The following is a 19,526-nucleotide window of genomic DNA, read 5'->3' as shown; positions in this document are numbered from 1 at the left end:
ATTCTGATTCTGATTCTGATTCTGACCAGAAAATGCGAGCTGTTTTATTTGAGGTGCTGTTACTTTGTTATTTTGGTAATGCACATGGATCCTGATGGTTGACAACTGTAGCACAGCCTGCAGCCCTCTGAGGTTCATGTTGATGATGATGTTTAATGCAAAGCTGGATGCCTCAGGGCATCTTGCACGCCTCCTGCCATGTTGTGGTACAGCCTGATGTTGTGTGTTGTGAACAGCTGCATGCCATGTAAATACTCTTTAACCCAGTTTTAATGATATTTGGCACGAATAGCATCCCGCCCAGAGAAACACTCTCTGCTGCTGAACCAAATATGCCAGGTCCAGTTTGGGGAGGAAAATAAAAAATTCCCCCGCTCGGTCAACCGCACTGAATTTTCAGTATGTCTTGTGTATTTCAAGCACCCTGAAGTACCAGACATTTTTCAGCCTCTGACCTGGCAATCACTTTGTTCCTTGCCAAGTAATTTTTCACCCTTACAGCCACTACACAGAAATTCTTCACAGAAAGTGCATTAAAGACATAGACTGACTGAACAGGCAGACAGACAGACACTTTTCTTTTATTCTTTATTCTATGGTAGAGAAAAAAATGTTCTTCTGTGTGAAGAAAAAAAAGTGTTTATTTAAAGCAGTAAATCCCTGATTTTCAGCTTTTTAAGCTGTTTACTTGGTAAAGAAATGTTCTGCTTTAAAGTGTTTCTTATACAACATCAAGTCATTGGTTTCTTCCTTTTGTTTCATCTCACTGGAAATTCAGATAAAACTCGTGAGCGTTAAAATGTACCATAGTATATGTGATATTTTATGTGTTTGAAGCTTTTCATTTAATGGCCATTCCTGCACCAGACTCTATCACTGTTGTCACGAGTTATTTACTTCTGTGTGCACAACACCACCAAAATAACCTACAAATTAGCAAACCCTTAGGTCTTTCTACATGTTTTCAAGTTAATCACAAGGCAGAGCATTTTTTTTCTTCATTCGTTTCCTTTGATGTAACTCGTTTGCTTTAGCTGCCATTTCTACATCCACTTCTTATGAAAAAAGATGCTCAGATCCAGTGAACTCTGCTCTGTGTCTTTTTGCTGGAGTACTCCCTACTGCCTTAATTATAAATCCCTCAACTATTTATAAGATGCCTTGTTTTTTTTCACTTGGTGGTGTTTTCGTCCTTGAGTATTAAGATATTTAACAACTTTTCTTTATGACTTGTTATCTCATTTTCCTGTAAGAAGAGATGGTGGCAGTAATCTGGGCCATCACAGACAAATCTAGTTCAATGCAGTTTCTCTAAACCCTCAAAGGAACGTTTGTGAACAATCAGCCGTAATTAAGTTGCTCTACACTGTGCCATAATAAATTAAATGCATTAACAATGTTTAAGCTGGTTTAAGCAACGTTTATGAGTAACAGTGGAGTTTTAGCTCAGCATGTAACTCTACTGCAGTAATGTATTGCCTACTTAGGCTGCTGCAAGAGTCCATCCTCTGTTTGAGAACACCTATTACTCAGTCCTACCCCACATACTAATTTCGGGCAACCAATACATCATAATCGTGTTGTTTAGAAAGAGCTGAGAATGTCTTGCAAATCAGTCTGCAAAATCACTCAAATCATTTATACTATACTTCAAGGCCCTATTTCAATTAGCTGTTTCTGTGTTGGGCTTATGTAATGCTAATATTTACATTACTATGACAGGCTAAAATAGCTTCCGTAGAAGTTTTGTTTGAATACATTGCATTTTCCTTTGGTGCCCCATGAGGAGCATGACTCTGACTGACGCATGCTTCGGTAAAATGAAAATCAACTCTGCATTTCCACTTTTTCTCCAAAACATGGCTGCATTCAGTGGGTGACTTGACTGACTGAAATGAATCTGACTTGAGCTGTGTAATTATCATAAATCTCGCTGTTGCACACACAAGTAGCAATTATTTTAAACAATGGGTGCTATATTTAAATTCCACTCTACGGAAAAGTGAAAGTTGAAAGTTTTTTCCCTTTCATTTCTGCTCATCATGCTGTGCACGCTGCAGAAACAGACATTTTGTGCAGTTATGCCTCTCACTGACAGAAACAATGGCAATTACTTTGGCTGATAAGTGCTCATGCTGAATCTGGGGACAGCTGAGAACAATTTGAGGTCAAAAAGCCATGTATTGAAATAAAAAGAATGAACAGCAACATCCCCACTTTGAGCCTGGATTATACACTTTATTATTTCCATTTCCCATCTGCTTTTCAGTTCTTTTCTGCTATCTATTTAAAAAAAGAAGAAGAAGAAGGCTAAAATTTGGTAGTTGCGTTCAGGTGCATCGCAACTAGCAAGAATCGTCTAATTATCAAGAAAAACAATGTGTGTGTACCACTAGTTTCTAGGAACGAAAACAGAACTCTCGCTAGCAAGAGTTACCTTTTTGAAGCAGGTACCTCTTGATCTGCTTTTAACAGAAAATCCAACTGACCCCGTGATGGCCCTCAAAAACTACTACAAGAGACACTACAGCCAGTATCCTAGACAATAACAGTTGAGCTGCAGTGGCTCATAAAAGCACTGAACTGCAGGAGTGTATAAAACAACAGCATGCATTCATAATTTCTTTATGTATGTAAAAAATATGTCAAAATTAAACAAACATTTGCATAAATAATCTGCAAATGCAATGCAAATAACATGCAAATTCAAATAACACCAATTTTCTTTTAAAAACAACATAATAATAAGGCAGAGAAAGAACACGACCATACCACTGTCTGATGATTGACCTGAATGACTTCATCTCCAGCATGGATTTTCTTGCAGCGGTCAGCCAGTGACTGATGGAAAAACAGAGAGACCGAGTCATTAAAAGCAGCTCTGATTCAAGTAAAGTATAAATAGTGAACGAACAGTGAGGTGAAACTCTGCAAAGGTGAGCAGAAAGACATTTGCACTTACTCCCTCTGTGGTGCCGGTGATCACATGCAAACCATCATATGTTGATTTGATATACATGCCCTGTGGGAATATAGCAGATATGTAAATGACTGCCTTGTAAAGCACAGTATTAGGAGTCAGCATCATCTGCACCTCAGCTCAGCCCCGCAGTCATTTGCAGTACAGACTACTCCATATTTGCAAATCTCCATTTGTTTTAATCTGCTTGTGGTGCAAAACTGGTAGAAAATCTGGGTTTTTACTCAGTGAAAGCCTGAGAGGGAAAGTGCTTTTATACACATCAATTTGTCTCAGTAGTCTTAAACAACTAGAGGAAAGTCATAAAATATCACACGGGTGCACTTTCTTTAAATGCACAGAACACTCTGCAAACTTATGTCATGTAACGAGTCCCTCGCAAGCAGATTAAATTAAAGATAAATGATTGTTTATCTGCAAATACTTTTAGTCTGGTGCTGCAAAAAGAAAAAAAAAACCTTCAAGGCTTTCACTAAAAGGGGTCAAAAGTACAAGACAAACAAACACACAACTATTTACACACAGATATGCATGAAAATACATGCATAACTATGTGACACACACACACACACACACCGAGTCACACGCAGAAACGTAGAAGCAGCATGCCAGTCTTCAAGATGAGTGGAAGAGGTTTATTTTTAGGCTACTTGACCCACTGTTGTGTTCAGGTTTCACTGAACGGATGAAAGAACTTCCATGCCCAATGCTAGCGTTTATGTGTGGGGGGTGGGGCTTTCACTGTGGCCCCAAGCAAAGAGCTTGTGCCCGAGTGTAGGTCAGTGCAAAGATGGAGTCCAACAAAGGGGAGCGTTTATATACAGTGCAAGAAAAGTATTCTCTGCTTCTAAACAGTTATATACAATCCTAAAAGTAAGTGCTAACAGAATTGCCGGTTGCTGTATTCTATTTGCTTGCATTTCACTCATCTGAATATGGCCAATATGTTGTTTTTATATTACATTTTATCCACTGACTCACATGCCCACCAGCTCAGCAAAACCTAGTTTGGGGTCAGCTAATGTGAGTTACATTAGATATCGTGCTGAAAAGCAGCACGCAAGGTTTAAAATCTACAATCCATATTTCAGATGTTCTGTTTGCTTTGAAATGCAATTTTGGTCATTCCCAGAAAACTTGACATGACATTATTATCCCCAAGTTGAAATTCCAGAGATAGATATGACCAAAAAAAGTAATCAAAAGAAAAATTGTATGCCTACTTCTTGATGCCTCTACAGGTATGTACAGATAACCAAATATATATACAGCTTGACCAAGCCTTTAATGAAAATAGCCTCTGTATGCTTCAAAAAGTAAGTGTGTGCTGTTCCATTAGAAAACTGTATTTATAAAAACTTTAACTGGAAAATCAGGCAAAGTTAGTACTGGGCTTGAGCAGAAATATGTTCGCAGTGAGTAAGAGAAACGCTTAAGAGAATTTGCACATGCCATATTTGTATAAAACAAAATACTCTGTCATGCTGTTTAATCGTCATTAGTACGATTCACATTAGTAAGTTTTGTACTTTACTTTTTTGGCTTTTCCCTGTGTTCATCAAACCTGAAAAACAATTTAACATCTTGATATTTTAAGTATGTTTCAAGTTTGTGAAAAGTATATTCAAATACTTGTTATGTGTATTTGTTATGTACGCCTTGTTACGTATAGTGAAGTACAAGGTGTGTATGCCTGGGATTACTGTGTGATAGATGAACCACTCCTAAGAAATACCTACAAATTTCTGCCTTTCCTGTAATTATTAGTTAATCAGCTATGTGGCTATGTAGTCTACATAAAATGTGTCATTTATTTGTTGACTTATTATAGTATCTTTTCAAACTAATAAGAATTTATTACGTACTTATTATTAGTTTATAATAAAGCAGCATGAATGTTTCTGCTGGGTTTCTGAAGCTACACCAAAAAAATCCTTTAAAAAAGTTCTTTCAAATCTAGATTAAAGCCAGGAATTAGTTCATCTGTTCATGGTTTTCATAAGTCTTGAAAAAGTGAGATACAAAATCTGAGCTGGATAATTAAAACCGAACCCCTTTCCCCAAAACTGGTGTGATACTGAGAGTCTGAGGGAGGGTCACTCTTACCAAGCCTTCAGTGGATTTTATGTTGGCGAGCTGCACAACCTCCAAATGTGCAGACTGGGATACCATGGGATCCGAGGAGAGCGAGATAATTTGGTCGCACACTTCAGACAGTGTTTTACACTGCGGAGGACACGTTAGGGATAAATACAATCTTCAGGCTTGCACATATTAGTTTAATTATTTCTTCGATAGAACAACATTTCAAACTCACCACATTCAGGATCTTGTTTTCTGTTTCATACACAGAGCAGTCCTGAGGAATATTCAGAAAGCACTGTTACCTCAAGAGAATTTGTCAAAATGAAGTTATTATTGGCATTTCTGCTGTAGGTGGATATAAGCAAAAACCGAGCAGCTTGGCACCTATAACCCCCAACACTCCCACACAGGCAGGCACAAACACAAAACAAATGAATCACCAATGCGGAGGCACATCTTTCCCTCTCTCTTTCACTCTGCCAGTCTTCCTCTCTCTCAGCCTTCAATTATTTTCCCTTTTGCCCTCTTTCACTCTCACTTTTAATGTTTTCCCACTTTAATTTTTCTCTTAACTCTATATAAACATTATATTCCACAGAGACCAACCTAAAACCTGTACAGTTCTCTTAGTTTTAACTGGTCTTTAGAGGCTCTATATGACTGACAGACCCAGATACAATAAAATGAAACTGCAGTTTATGATAAGCATCTATCATCTCTATCACTTTAGAATATATTTTTAGGTCACTCTTTGAGGTGGCTCTAATTAGGATGCTGCTTTACATGAAAGCATATCTGACAGATGAGAAACAAGTTGTGAAGTAGTCAAGTCCAATTTCAGCTTCTCATTATCACTGACAGCTGCAAATTCTAAAACTAATAAAAAAGCAGGATGTACTGAAAGGGGAAAAAATTGTGTAAATGTATATCTGCTTTAGGGTTTAGAAAGATTTTAAATTTATGCAGGGAATGAAGAAACATTTTTGAGATTTCATTTTAAAAATCATAAGCACATTTACCAAAGAACCAGGTATTTTTCCAATTCTGCCGTTATACTTTAATATGGATCAGCTTCCTTTTTTCTGACAGAGGCTTTGTGATGATCCCAAGTTTGGTCTGTACAGTATGAAGTAATACAGTACAACAGGATATGATACAATAAATCATTTCATATTTGTTACCTGTTGTACAATTGTAGTGAGCTCAAGACATAGCTGGATAACATTGTTTCTGGTCACAGAGTAATCTGCCACTGCTGCAAATGGAGATCTGAAAAAGAAAGAGCACCTGGAATGAACCATTAGATCATTCTTCCTTTGAGACTCAGTCACTGGTAAATTTTACATATTTTTTTTACCAGCATTTCTCCCTTTACATTTTAGGATTCCTCACATTTCTGCCTATGTTAGTCTGTTTTGGGGTTTTTATTTTGGAATGTGACGTCTGTAATGCTTTTAACACATTTAATAATATTCACATTTCTCCTAAGGCCGAGAGCAGCTGACGTAGAGCAGAGATTATTAGTTGCTGTTCTGCTTTTTCCAAATAACCTCACAAGTGCGTCCTATCCACTGTCAACAAACGCAGCGTCGACTCCCACGTTTCTATTTGTACAATTTGGTCAACAATTAAGCATTTTCAAACATGAAATGAAACACGGATTAGTGAATTTTAATTGGGATGAATGCTGTAAATCATGTCAGCTATAATGGGGGAAAGGCAAAGCAAATCACTTTGTTATTTTTGCTGAACGTTGTCAGCTTTGAACTTCCAAATTCATCAAACACAAACAGACACAAACACACAGACTGGCACAATCCCACAGGGAAGCAAGGATAAAGAGACATATAAATAGACTTTCTCGGTGTCTTTTTGGCCACCCTGTCAAAATCTACTTATATAAGACTTTTACTCATCTTTTCTTGTCAAATGATTGGTCATGGACATTACATAGAAAAACAAAACCAGTCTGTATCTGTTAAAAAAAACAAATCCCAAATCAGACTACATGTACCAATGCATGTAAACAGGACTGTCTCATTCCTGTTTGATGTCAGTTATATATTTATAATTAATTAAAATTATTATTATATCTTTTTGCTTGCAATTAGCACGGTTGTAAGTTTGCATCTAAGACTAATCTAAGGAAATGTATGCAAGAATATACCCAGTATGCATATAAATATGTGTCCATGTGAACCTGTATTTATGTGTTTGTGTGTGTAGTTGTAAATGGGACCAGTACCTGAATCTACACAGCTCTGTGGGGCCCTTTTTCACAGTGTGCGTCCACATGTTTACACATGACTTACCAAATGTTTAAATTCATCTTTTTGCAAATCTCACCTGTCAAGCCACGCCAAAAGGCTTTTGGCAGCAGCAATGAGGTCCACCACTGAAGTTAGAAAGTCGTTGGGCAGCTTGCGGGTGGCTCGGCCGTCATAATGGCCACTGCGCCGCCTGCCTGTGATGAAATTCTGCAGGTTCTTGGCAGATGCGTTAAGCTTATGAGAAAGCGTTTTGAGATTCTCAGTCTCCAGCCCATAATTCTAGAGGGGAGAGGAAAGTAAATTCACTGTGTTTGACCAGTTTGTCAGTGTTTGCTTTCACTGTGACACATTCCAAGAATATCCCCAGCCTGGAGATAGAAACCAATTGTTCTCTGATGGCACTTTATGAATAGGAATACTACAGCCGACCAGCCCACCACGCTCCACAACAGAAAGGCTCCACATATGATGAAAATGTGTGAAATCAGCTGTCACTTTGCACGCCTGAGCATCGTTGAGCGCTCATTACACTTTGCGGCTAACTGCACGTGTAGGCCTATGGGCAGCTATCATGTCATGGGTTTCTTGGGAGGGGAGAGCGCAGCAGGAGGGCCACTAATCATATTTAATACAGCAGTGCCTGAGAGACTTAAAACTAAATCCCAGTTACGTAAGAAGCTTTAGGGCTGAAGCAGGGCCCCCTGTGCAGTGATGCAGGATGAGTGGACTTTAGATTCAGATTGCATCTGTGACCTTAGGCTGGTAATCTCCACCCAGTTTTTCTACAGATCTCAAGAGTTAACACAAACCCATGTCCAACTTTATTGCACCTTGTCTCTGTTATTTCTGCTTCTCATTTATCATTTACCATCTTTTACTTTTATATTACTGCAGTCTAACTTTCTTTGGTTCAAAAACAGAAAATTCGAATTAAATACTGGAATTATATGTGCAAGTGAATATTAAAAAAACCTCAAAATAAAGGAAATTATTAGGAGAGAAAATTATTTAGCTGGATGCTAAAGACACCTTACAAAAAGACTTTACATTTTCATTTCCTCTTGTGGTAAACTGGACAGCATGGCCAGAGTAAGTATTCTCAATTAGATGCAAAGCATTTATATGATTCACACTTAGACACCTGAGCCACTGAGCATCCAATCCAACACCAAATAGTTCTTTCGTGTAGCTCCTGTTATATAAAGTGAAAAGTTTCCAAACCCCAACATAATCAGTACAAACTGCTTAACGGTATTTGTCCCTTATTTCAAACAATCAAACAGTTATTTTATAAATAATCTAAGAGTGAGTAAAAGATTAAAAAACAATAATAAATTACTTCATAAATCAAATCGTGTGTTCCAGAGTAAATAAATTGTAACATTTTCACTGCAAATTTTAAGCACCAATATGGACACTTTTAGTAAGTAGGGTCTAAAAATATGTTCACATTGACGGACAAAAGAGAACATTTGGGAACAGCTATCCTGGGAAAACCTCCATTTAAGAAAAAATGTTCCTTAAATGAAGCAAAGCCTCCAAGCTAGTTCAGAAACACAGCTCAAGCTGCTCTGCGTCACTCTCCTTGCGTCATATACCAAATATACTTTCCTGATCTGGTGGTCTATTTAAGCTACATAACTTTCCATCTCTCCGTCTGACATGCTAGTGCCGCTGCCGAATCGCCCCTTTACGCTCCAGGGATATATTTGCTCATGAGTCCCCAGTTTTATATGTAACATATTTGCACACAGAGACCAGAATCTGCTTCCAGTGCATTTTTTAATCTGTAGCATGCTTCTGATGATTGCAGTATATATTCGTTCATTTTAATGCCGTTCATTTGGCCATTACATGACTGACCCCTAAATCTTACATTCTCGTGTTAGAAACAAGTCGAGGTCTCCACTCTGTATGCAGTAACATCCAGAATGAATGTTATAAGGAGAATAAATATTATGCTCCAGCTACTCCAGCTGCACATTAGCCAAATCAGCAGAACAGCAATCTATCATGCTGACACTAACAAAACTTGTGTTTTGGGAAACTAAGAGCAGAAATCTCTTCGAGATGAAGCAGTAATCCATGTCAACACTAACGACAGTTGTAAGATTTGCCTGTGGAAGATCTTTTGGCCAGATTAGTAACTCTGGTAGATTTGCTGTGATGTTTAAAAATTGGGGCCTAAAGCAATCCTATCTACATCCACTTATTCCTGGAATGACTGATTTCGTTAACTGACAGTCTTTGCAGTGATAATAACAATATAGAAATTGCATCATTACTAAATATATCAACTGCTTACTGGAAAATATCTTTATTCTGTAACTTGTTATCTTCACTGACTTGTTAAATGATTTCACAGAGCTGCAGAGGTGCCAAATGTTCGACAGAAACTTCATCCGACAGCACTGACTTTCCAAAGTGACAGTAGAAAGTAGTGGGAAGATGGTGTGGGAAACTTGGACTCACCAGAGCACAGAGTAAGTCCACAGCCTCCAGTATCAGCTCCTGGTGCCCAATTCTGGATACTCCCAAATCTTCCAGCTCCTGGTGGGTGATACGCAGCAGCTGCTCCCCCCCTACTTTCTCCTTCTCAAAGGTCTTGATGTACTGCTGCAGGCAGTCATCCAGCCCTTGGGGGAACACAAAGGACAAGAAAACTTTCAGCACAGCTCAAAAGCATGAATTTTTATTTGCAGACTGCATCAGATTTTCAGATTTCTTGTGAAACCACTGTTTGCATTATGCATTCTAACAGGACTTGATATCACTTGCTTTGCCAGAATATGTGCTGTAAATCTGTAAAGTGTGAGCACAGGTTGTATTTTGCTGTGTGCGAGTGTGAAGCAGTCTGTGTCAAGACAAGAAATCTGACACACTCCCCCTCGTCAACAGTTCTGAGCTGCATTTTCAGCTTCAAACCAGAAAACGCTTTCAGCTAGAAAGAAGCTATGTAGGTGTGCTCGAGTTGTTTTACATATCCAGCTACTGCAGCAGGTGTGAAATCTTTTGGAGAAAAAGTTGATGAAGCGCAGCAGACGAAAACAAACTAAGTGATTCTGTAACTTCTGTCTGCGTCAACAGACACCCTGAAATGTATGACTAGAAACTGTTTTCTAAAAAGTATATACACAGGGTAAATCAAAAACTTACAAAAAAAAAAGAAAGTCTGTTACCAAAGCATCCCAAGAAAAGCCTTCAAAAAATACCTCAAGCCGTGATGAGGGGGCCGAGCAGTTCAGTAGGTGATAAGGGGACCTAACAGTCCCCATGACAACTTCTTTTGATCATGTTAAAAGCATGGCTGTGAGCTCTGATTGGAAAAATGTGTTTTTGCTTATTGCACATCCCCAGTGGTGATTTTTCTTCACGAACAACCAAAGGAAGGACTGCAAAGTCCATACACCTGTTCTGAAGAAAATACATGTTGCCACTGCCTTACGATCTTACAGTTAGGTTGAAAGGTCTCATAATTAGTTTTAAGGCTAATAATTCAAGAGGTATCTGCTTATTGGAGTCCCAAATAATGGTAAAAGCCACAAATTTGCAAACATGCTCTGGAGTCCACGTACCACGCTTGGTTTTGGTTTTGATTGATCAAAGCATTGAGCAGGTAAGACCTCACTTCCAGTTTATCAGTTTAGCTAATACTTAGGCCAGTACTTTTGAAAAGTTAAACTAAAAAACTAGGCTTGATCTGAAGATCATCTTTGCCAGTTTTTGTATAGACTGTTTTAAGTCTGTCACTTTTTTGTGATAATCTAATATGGCAGCGTGTCCCCGGAGTGCGATTTGAACTTGAAAGGTTGATCTGAGGACTTGATCATATGGTTGAATGGTTAGGAGAGGAGTGCATAAAAGCAACTCTAACTTTAACCCACTGGTCCTCGAGGTGTTAGCATTAAACATTGAAAAGAATCAGGAGACTGCCGCAGTTATTGATGGCGTGTCTCTGTAATGCATGAAAGTATTTACTTCAGAAGCTGCACTGTGTCCCGATGATGTAAATTATGTTGCAAATCGAGCATGTAGAATCATGTTGCATAAACTAAACCACAATTTGATTTATTTTCTATATGAAATTTGATTTGATAATTGATGTTTCTGCCTCAGGCTTCCTAGAAACTCATTTACTCATTTATGTTTTATTCACTTTCAGATCAAGCAAACACATTAATAAATGAGCTACAAGGGAGCAGCTTTTGTATTGCTTTTCCTATGCATTTAATCTTCTCAGGCCCTATTTCTCCCTTTTCACTCTCTTTCTCTTTAACACACACAGGGTTAGTTCTTTCCTCGTCTTGTGTTTTTATTGCAGTGGACCAATCATATACATGTGTCTCAGTGCTAAGCTTCAACCCCATCAAGCATTCAGATCAGGTTTAGCTGGCAGCTAAACGGTCGAGAGGAAACATAGGGAGTTTCATGGTTTTGCATAACATTTAAAGGCTTAACTAATGAGCCTCTTTACCAAGTTAATTGAGACTCATCATGTCAATGAAGTATTCCCCATGTTGCCATAGAAACCACAAAGCAGGTTTTTTGGCAGGGGTTCTCGCTGACCGTGGGGTAATATAAAGAAATAAGAAAAGGGAGAACATGATAGTTTGCAAAAAGTGACTACATGCTAGCATGAGATATTGAGCTGGTGAAGTTATCAGCTACTTTAGCATTTAAAAACTCCCAGAGCGTTTCACATTTCTAAATGACATTATAAAGCACCTTGTGGATATGTGCTGTATAAATGATTTTTACTATAAATAAAAGGGGAACATGGCACAAAATGGCACTAATAGTCTCTATTCTCTATTTTTCCATTGAAATCTGCCATGTTTTGTTTCATATTTTGCTGAAAGCCTTATGCAAAAGAACAATGTGCAATAGAAATCCCTTTTTGGTGGAATGGAAAGACATCTCAGCCACATCAATTTTCCTGTCTCTTGCATGTCAGTCAGATTATCAGGCACGCCGAGGAGAAATTAAAAGCACAGCGCTGACACGTTATGATCTCCATTCTAGATAATCCACTGGCATTGTAAGGAGAGAGAGCTCTTTAGGGCGGTTAAGCATTGTTATTATGGATCTGTGTTGATCTGACTTGTCATTGATCGCTGTCGTCGTCTGTGTTAGACAAGAAGACAGTGAGGGTTTGCACTGAAAGATAAAAACTGATATGCCTTGCAAGACAACAAATATGTTCATGCGCAGATAATTCTAAGACTGCGTTAGGTTTGTACTTTAAAAACACCCAGACGGTACAAAGTGCAACACTGCATTGAAATGCACATATTTTATGTGTTTGCACTGATACCCTTCACCTAGTAAGAACCAATTTCCAGTCAAGCTGGAATTCTTTTCGCTTTTGTGATGAGGATCTATTCTTTAAAGCAGCTTGGGAATAAAGCGTCTAGCTCACACAAAACACTAACAGGGGGTGGAGAGTGGGACTGTGGGAAGGTCACGGGGTGCCCCTATTTGGCCTCCTGTGACATCACGGAGCGGGTATGGTAATAATGGAACCTGTGAATGCTAACGACAAAACGCTGCCAGTCCTCCGGGTTCGATAATGGATGCGAGACAAGAATGAAACCCCCTCCACCCCATCGTTTCCTCTGTTTCAGTGTCTCTCTGTGCCACTCACTCCCTCACTTTAAATTACCATTACTGGGCTCTAGGCACAAGAACTGTCTCTGCTCCACTTGTCAGATGTGGGACACTGAAGAGTCCTCTCTCGTTTCCAATCTCCACTCCTTGCTCTTTACATACCTCACTTGTGCCAACAACGTATTTACAGATCATCTTGGATCTCGTTTAAAACTATTGCGGACATTCAATTTCAGCCCATCTCAGCGTCTAATCATCCCTGTGTGTCTCTATAAATAAAGCTGCACATGGATCTTGTTTCCTTTCTGAGCAAGCATCCACTCCTAAACAGCCTGTTTATAAGGCCACATCAGATTGAGGTACAATCTGTAATACACAACTCATACTAAGAACCGTCTGATCCTTGCAATCATGACATATCTGAGCCAGCAGAAAAGGCCTACAGGCTTAGAATAATAATGCTCGCTTGTGTGTATGTGCATATGTGCGTGTGTGTGTGTTGAGGTGGTAAAGATGCAGGCCTATGGATGTGTATGTTTCATCTGAAACAGGCCATTGCCTGACACGTGAGCACGTGGCTTTGAAAAACAACACACATCGCAGGAGCGCTTATGTGAGTTAAAAGACAAATACACAGGCAGATTGCGTCCTCCCACTGAGTTTAAGGTCTTCTCTTACATTTCTATCACATTTCCCCTCAAAGTACCAACTTTGTAATGCAAACAGACAAAAAAGCAGCATGGCTAATGAGAAATCTGTGCCCTGAAAGTATTCCTGACAGTCTGTGGAAGTAAATCCTCCACAGCTGTTTGGGACATTTATAGATCTTTGGAGCCTGAATAAGCGGACAAATTTCCTCAAAGGAGCCGCTCATCCGACAGCTGTACTGAGACTAGCGGATGATGAATTAATTGCAACAACAACTGTATGTCTATCTAACCCCTTTCCAGCCCTCAATTCAGTCTAAATGTCACAGTCTCTCTCTCTCAAGAAGAAAATCTTAAAAGTGCTTCATCACCAAACTGAACCTCATTATTCTGCTGGAGGATCCCTGAAAAATGAAAAAAAAAAAAAAAAGAGGAATGTTTTGATTCGCATTTAAGTGATTTTTGTGGGGATTTTATGTTTGTTTTTTGTTTTGTTTTTTTGAGTGAATAATCTTTATGATAGGCCTCAGGATTTAGGTACCCTTGGGAGGTTTTGAAACTACTAGAAGCTCATCTAAGTCAGCTGTGACTTCTTAATGACTTGAGCATCTGTGGATAAACATATCACAGATGGCTGTACAAGCTCTGATAGTGTACTGCTCTCCCAGCTCTGTTTTTATTCTGTGCACATGCAAAGCCTGGTCAATAACTCGAACCTCTTTTTCTTTCCTCCTCCACACAGATTCTGCACCCAGATCCAGCGAGAGGGGAAATCATTCGTGTGTAATTACTAGATCTCCGCTACAACGATCTGCGAGGCAGCCTTATGTTAACAATGACCACCGCAGGACACAATAGACGGGTTTTCCGTGTAGAGCTGTTTGAATCTGAGAACATCTTTTTTAAAAGGAGTGGGGGGGCAAGACGTCTGCAAGCTAGAAGTGCTTGGGGAAAAAAAAAGATCGATTAACTGATTTAAGGCTGTGATTAAAAGCTTCCCGAAGCTGCAAGGCGACGAGGCGAAACCCTGAGGCTCAGCAGGTGTTTTGGCATCTCGAGTCAGTCTGTGTTGAAATGCATTTCAGCGCAACACCACACATGCGATTCACTGCAGCGCAGCAGTTTAATGGTCATCGCGTCTGATGCCTTACCTTTCATCCAGTCAACCACCTGACTAGAGCTCCACTTGCTCACGGGCTCCATAACCAGTGCCATGGTAGAAGTTTGTCTTCGCGCTTGACAAAAGAAAAAAAAATCCCACGCACACACACTCCCCACAAACCAAACTCCCCACCCAAAACGTTAAAAAAAAAACAAATAGAAAGAAGATTAGAAAAGATATTAAAATAGGCTTGATTCAGTGACCATCTAAAGTCTTCTGTGATTGGTTTGAGTATTTACAAACAAATCGAGGTAGGTCCAAAAGGTCCAAAATGTCGCTGTGAGAAGCCCGAGTGCAGCTCGGCGGACTTGTGCACATTCATGTGCTCTTCACTTGCTTGAAAGAGCTCTTTTACTTGTGATTCATGTCAGGCTCGGATGCTGGTGGGTCGCTGCTGCCCGACCCCTCTTCCAAAATGCATCCCAGTACCATCCAGAGCGGAGAACAACGCGCAGACTGTTACTTCACACTGGCGTCTGGGAAGGATGGGTTCGCTCTGAGCATCCTCCCTCATACACAGACATGGAGTCATAGCTTTCACCGCGCGGAGTGTACCCTCTGTATGTGGTGTGATTAATGCCACAAGAAGCCAGGAGAAGTGCGAGCGGGGTGGGGTGGGGGCTGTTAATGGGAATGAATGGATCCAGATTATAAGGGATTTTGATAAGAAGAAGTGCTGGATCCATGTAAAGCTTTTGGAGTGGCAGAACTTATTTGCCATGTTTTTAGCAAAGCACTCAACCATCAACCACAGCCCACAGGAAAGCAGTGGTAATAAAAATGTAAATAAAAAAATTAAAAGTGATTTGTATATTAGCTTGTATTCTTTAATTAGAAAAACTCTACGAAATCGTATCTAGAAAATCGTGACTCTAGTCAAGTATATAAGTTGTGATAAACATCTACAAAGATAAAGATACATAATAGAGGTTGGCACTTAATTCCAAAATCTTTCTGTATCATTTGAAAATTGAATTGTACTTTTTATTTCTTTTGGTTAAATATCAATAAATACTAATTTTACCGTTTATCTTCAGGGGGCTACAGTTCAAGAAGACACCCAGACCCACGAGTCACCAGTGTTTAGGCTAGAAACTAAACCCCGCTGATTAATCAGTTGGCTGATATTACTGACCAGTGGTAGATATTTGTCAATTATCTATTGACATGGTATTTATAACAGCTGATAAATTAAAAATTGAAAAGTAAAGAAGAGATGGAAGAAGCATTCCATGAGTGTTGAGATTGCATAGTTTGTCCACCAGAGGGTGTGCTGCATCGCCTGTTGGCCATATTTCTTTGTAACACAACAGAATCAGGCAGTGTGTAAACAAGTAAATTAATAACTACAGACAACAAATATTACAGAAATCAGCTCCGTCTTCACCACAACAGATTTGCATTGAGGCGGTCCAACTGTAAATCTACTTCTCCACTTTTTCATCACTCCTGAACAAAATCTTGAGACTCCTCCACTTGGGGCAACGACTCATTCCCAGCTTAGGATGCTGTTTCCACTCATTCCCAGCTGAGAATCAAAGCCTCTTTAAATCTCATCCCAGCCACTTCACACTCAGCTGCAAACCAATCCAGTACGAGCTGAAGGTCTTCGCTCCATGAAGCCAGTAGCGTGTCATCTGTAAACAGTAAATATGTATCCCGAGGCATCTGCGTTAGACATCGAGCAGTTTTGGCCAATGACAACTAGAAATGAGCCTTAGCATATGTATCATTTTTTATAAAAATATTTTATAAATACTTTAGTTTGTATTATTTTTATTATCAATAAAATGCTAGGTCCAAAAAACACATTAGAAAATCTAGAAAAGTACTCGCAGAAAGAGCCCAATGAGACACTGTCAAATGCTACTGAACTGAGGAGTCAATGCCACACTTGACCCTATTCGCTAGTATGCAATAAGAATCTGAAATCATGTTTTCAAATGCAGATGTGGTTGTCTGTGTTACTGTGTTTTTGTCCATGTTTCCATAACAGTTTGCCAACCACACCACTGTGGTCACATTTAAAAAAAAAAAAAAGTGTTCACTAAATTAGTTACACATATAATGTTTAGGAAATGCTGCACTTAAAGGGACCTTTGTCGTTAATATCCTATGCTTTCCCCCACAGGGAATAAGATTTTGCAGCGCTGATAACAGGCATGCTGCTTGGGAAAAGAGAACAGCCTGCTTTTTGTCTTCTGAACACTGCCGCAATCTGACGACGACGCGTCATTACACATGCCACTAACTCCATTAGGCAGAGTGGGTATTCTGGGAACCACTTCTCCTCTTTTCCTATCAGGCCCTGGGGCACTAATCACCCCTCATACAGGCCACTGTTTCCTCCTACTGTCTTTGTCGCTGCTCACGCCTCCATCACACAAAGCGCAGTGTAGTGGAAACAACGATCACCACCGAGACAAGGATGCTGACATGTGCCTGTGTTTTTTTTCATGTATGGGTAAACAGCTTCGGGGGGAAAGCTTAGTGCCTGGAAATGGTAATTCTGCATTTTAACTAAGTGCAGTAACATATAAATACACATTTTTTTAAAAATTAAAATATAAATTAACTGATGAGCGCATATTTCATTCGGTTGCTGTTGTTTTTAGTTTCTATTACATTAATTCACATTCATTAAAGATAATATGATATATATATATAATGAACAATGGCACAAAAAAATTACAGGAATTAAAAAAAATACTCCTCTTAAGGTTAATGAACAACATAATGTTGCTTTTTTTTTTTTTTAATCCACAGTTGAGTGATTTAGATGTCAGAATAAGCACCCAGATAGGCAGAAGTAGATTAAGCTGGGTTCCAAGATCATTGCAAATAATAGTGGTACTCCCAGAAGAACTCAGTGCTATCAGGAAACAGTCCTTATCATTACACAATTGCAATAAAGCATTTGCATTGCACTCATGATATAATGTATGAATTATATCAAAGCAAATTATGAATTTTCTTTGTTGAAGTGTTTGCCCTCTTTTTGTTGATATCTTTTTAAAAGGAATCTTGAACTAGGGAGGACCTTAAATTGGTGGGGGTGGTGGTGGTGTGGGTGGGTAAGGATGGGGGTGTAACCTGTTAGGTTGCCTGTTTATTTTAAATTTAAAAAAAAAATGGCAGCAGTGCCTCCATAAAGTAATGCAATAGGAAGCAACATATTATGCTGCCATGCCAATATCTTGCCCCATCGCTCAGCATACAGAAAGTGTGAAACTTAATCATTTCACTGGCTACAGCTCCTTTAAGCAATGTTGGGTTTTTTTTTTTTTTTTCACCTTTATGACTCATATTGTGCAGCAGGGACACAGCCGAGGGAAATGTGTGTATTACTGTGCAATGAGCACGAGCTCTCACAGGTTTGACATTCAGTATTAGACTTATATAACAGCAGGGTCATCATATAGTTCAAGATGACACTGATTTGCAAGAAGTGCAGTGATGGAGGAAGTACTCATTAAATTCATTTGCACACCACTCTGTGCAAATTTCAATACCATATTTATCTAAAGGTATAAGAATAAATCAACAATTTTGTAACAGTGGTAGCCAAAGTTAAAGTGTCTATAGCATTTTAAAATGTTTATTATCGTTATTGTTAAGGAATTCATCTGAATCTGAATACTTTATTAATCCCTGAGGAAATTATATCACCTACTCCAATAGATCAGATTCTGTGACATTGCTTTAGTGCTGTCCTGTGAGAACCACATGTAGTTTTTCATGAGCTCAGAGAAAGAGGAAATTAAAAGTTTGGTCGGGAAAGGTGTTCAAAATGAAAGCAACGAAAGCTGTAAGACAAAAATACTTGATTAAGATGTACAATATTTTCCTCTGAGGTAAAGTAATAAAATGGAAAATATCTGCTCAAGTAAAGTCCTTTAGTACTGGGTACTAAAACACAGTATAACAGATATAGTAATTATATTTCGTCAGAATAAATGTGCCATAAAGTATCATAAAATTAAACAATAAAACCTTAGCGTAGTAGTAGTAGTAGTAGATATATAAACAGCTGTTATATAGAATGTTAGCTGAAGTGGTACTCTACAAACATTTCGCATCTGATTACATGGGATGCACCCAGTTACTGTTACTGGTTTCAGGTTTGTCACTTGTCTCAAGTGATGTTGTTTAAGTCTGCCTGAGTTTAAAGTCCACAAGTTTGAAAATGAAAACAAAAGTAATCATATGGAGCTAAAAGCTTTGCACGTCTTTGCAGTCCAGTCATCATATCAGCATAAAAGCCAGATCGCCACCCAAAATAGTTAACAGTCGGCTTTTAAAATAAAGACTGGAAAAAATAAAAGACTGTGCTGCAGCAATTTTCTATTTGTCATTCGAATAACTGTGCGTGGAGAGTCCAGCAGTGAAAGGACTGCAGTTGTAAATTGCTGGGTGGAGAGCACATCTCTGCGGTAAGTTTTCCAGTCCGTTGGTCACTTATAATATAACTCTAACAGCCAGGATCAGAACACCTAAACAGCTAAATTTAAGCCAGTGTTTTTCCACCAGCCCTGTACATTTTCAGGTTTTCCTGTGTAATATTTTCTGTGGTGAAAGCAAAGGTGAAGAGTCAATTTTACAGGCAGCTTAGGTGGAATTTATTATACTACCACATTTATTTAGACATTGCTAAGATTTACATACAAAACTGATTGTCAATTGTGTATAGATAGATAGATAGATAGATAGATAGATAGATAGATAGATAGATAGATAGATAGATAGATAGATAGATAGATAGATAGATAGATAGA

The 19,526-nt window shown here is 38.9% G+C and overlaps 1 protein-coding gene across 5 annotated transcripts in view; it reads right to left on the bottom strand.

The window, feature by feature from the left end:
- LOC102314545 (connector enhancer of kinase suppressor of ras 2) overlaps positions 1–15,303 on the bottom strand; it is a 33,988-nt gene extending 18,685 nt beyond the window's left edge. For 3 of the 5 annotated variants that reach the window (XM_005922104.2, XM_005922101.2, XM_005922102.2), the window contains exons 1-8: positions 14,741–15,303; positions 9,808–9,971; positions 7,412–7,614; positions 6,247–6,352; positions 5,298–5,339; positions 5,087–5,206; positions 2,963–3,022; positions 2,773–2,841 (exon numbers count right to left, since the gene is read on the bottom strand). In XM_005922104.2, the coding sequence (XP_005922166.1) occupies positions 2,773–2,841; positions 2,963–3,022; positions 5,087–5,206; positions 5,298–5,339; positions 6,247–6,352; positions 7,412–7,614; positions 9,808–9,971; positions 14,741–14,804 (828 nt within the window). In that variant the 5' untranslated portion in view covers positions 14,805–15,303. The remainder of the gene's footprint in view (positions 1–2,772; positions 2,842–2,962; positions 3,023–5,086; positions 5,207–5,297; positions 5,340–6,246; positions 6,353–7,411; positions 7,615–9,807; positions 9,972–14,740) is intronic. The other 2 variants (XM_014333514.2, XM_005922103.2) reach the window with 1 other exon arrangement.
- Positions 15,304–19,526: the final 4,223 nt, after the last annotated feature.

This window comes from Haplochromis burtoni, unplaced genomic scaffold (assembly GCF_018398535.1).
Source record: "Haplochromis burtoni strain Fernald_Lab_line unplaced genomic scaffold, NCSU_Asbu1 Contig_56, whole genome shotgun sequence".
Taxonomy (NCBI): domain Eukaryota; kingdom Metazoa; phylum Chordata; class Actinopteri; order Cichliformes; family Cichlidae; genus Haplochromis; species Haplochromis burtoni.
The sequence above is the reverse complement of the archived record's forward strand: the minus strand, read 5'-3'. Positions and strand labels throughout refer to the sequence as shown.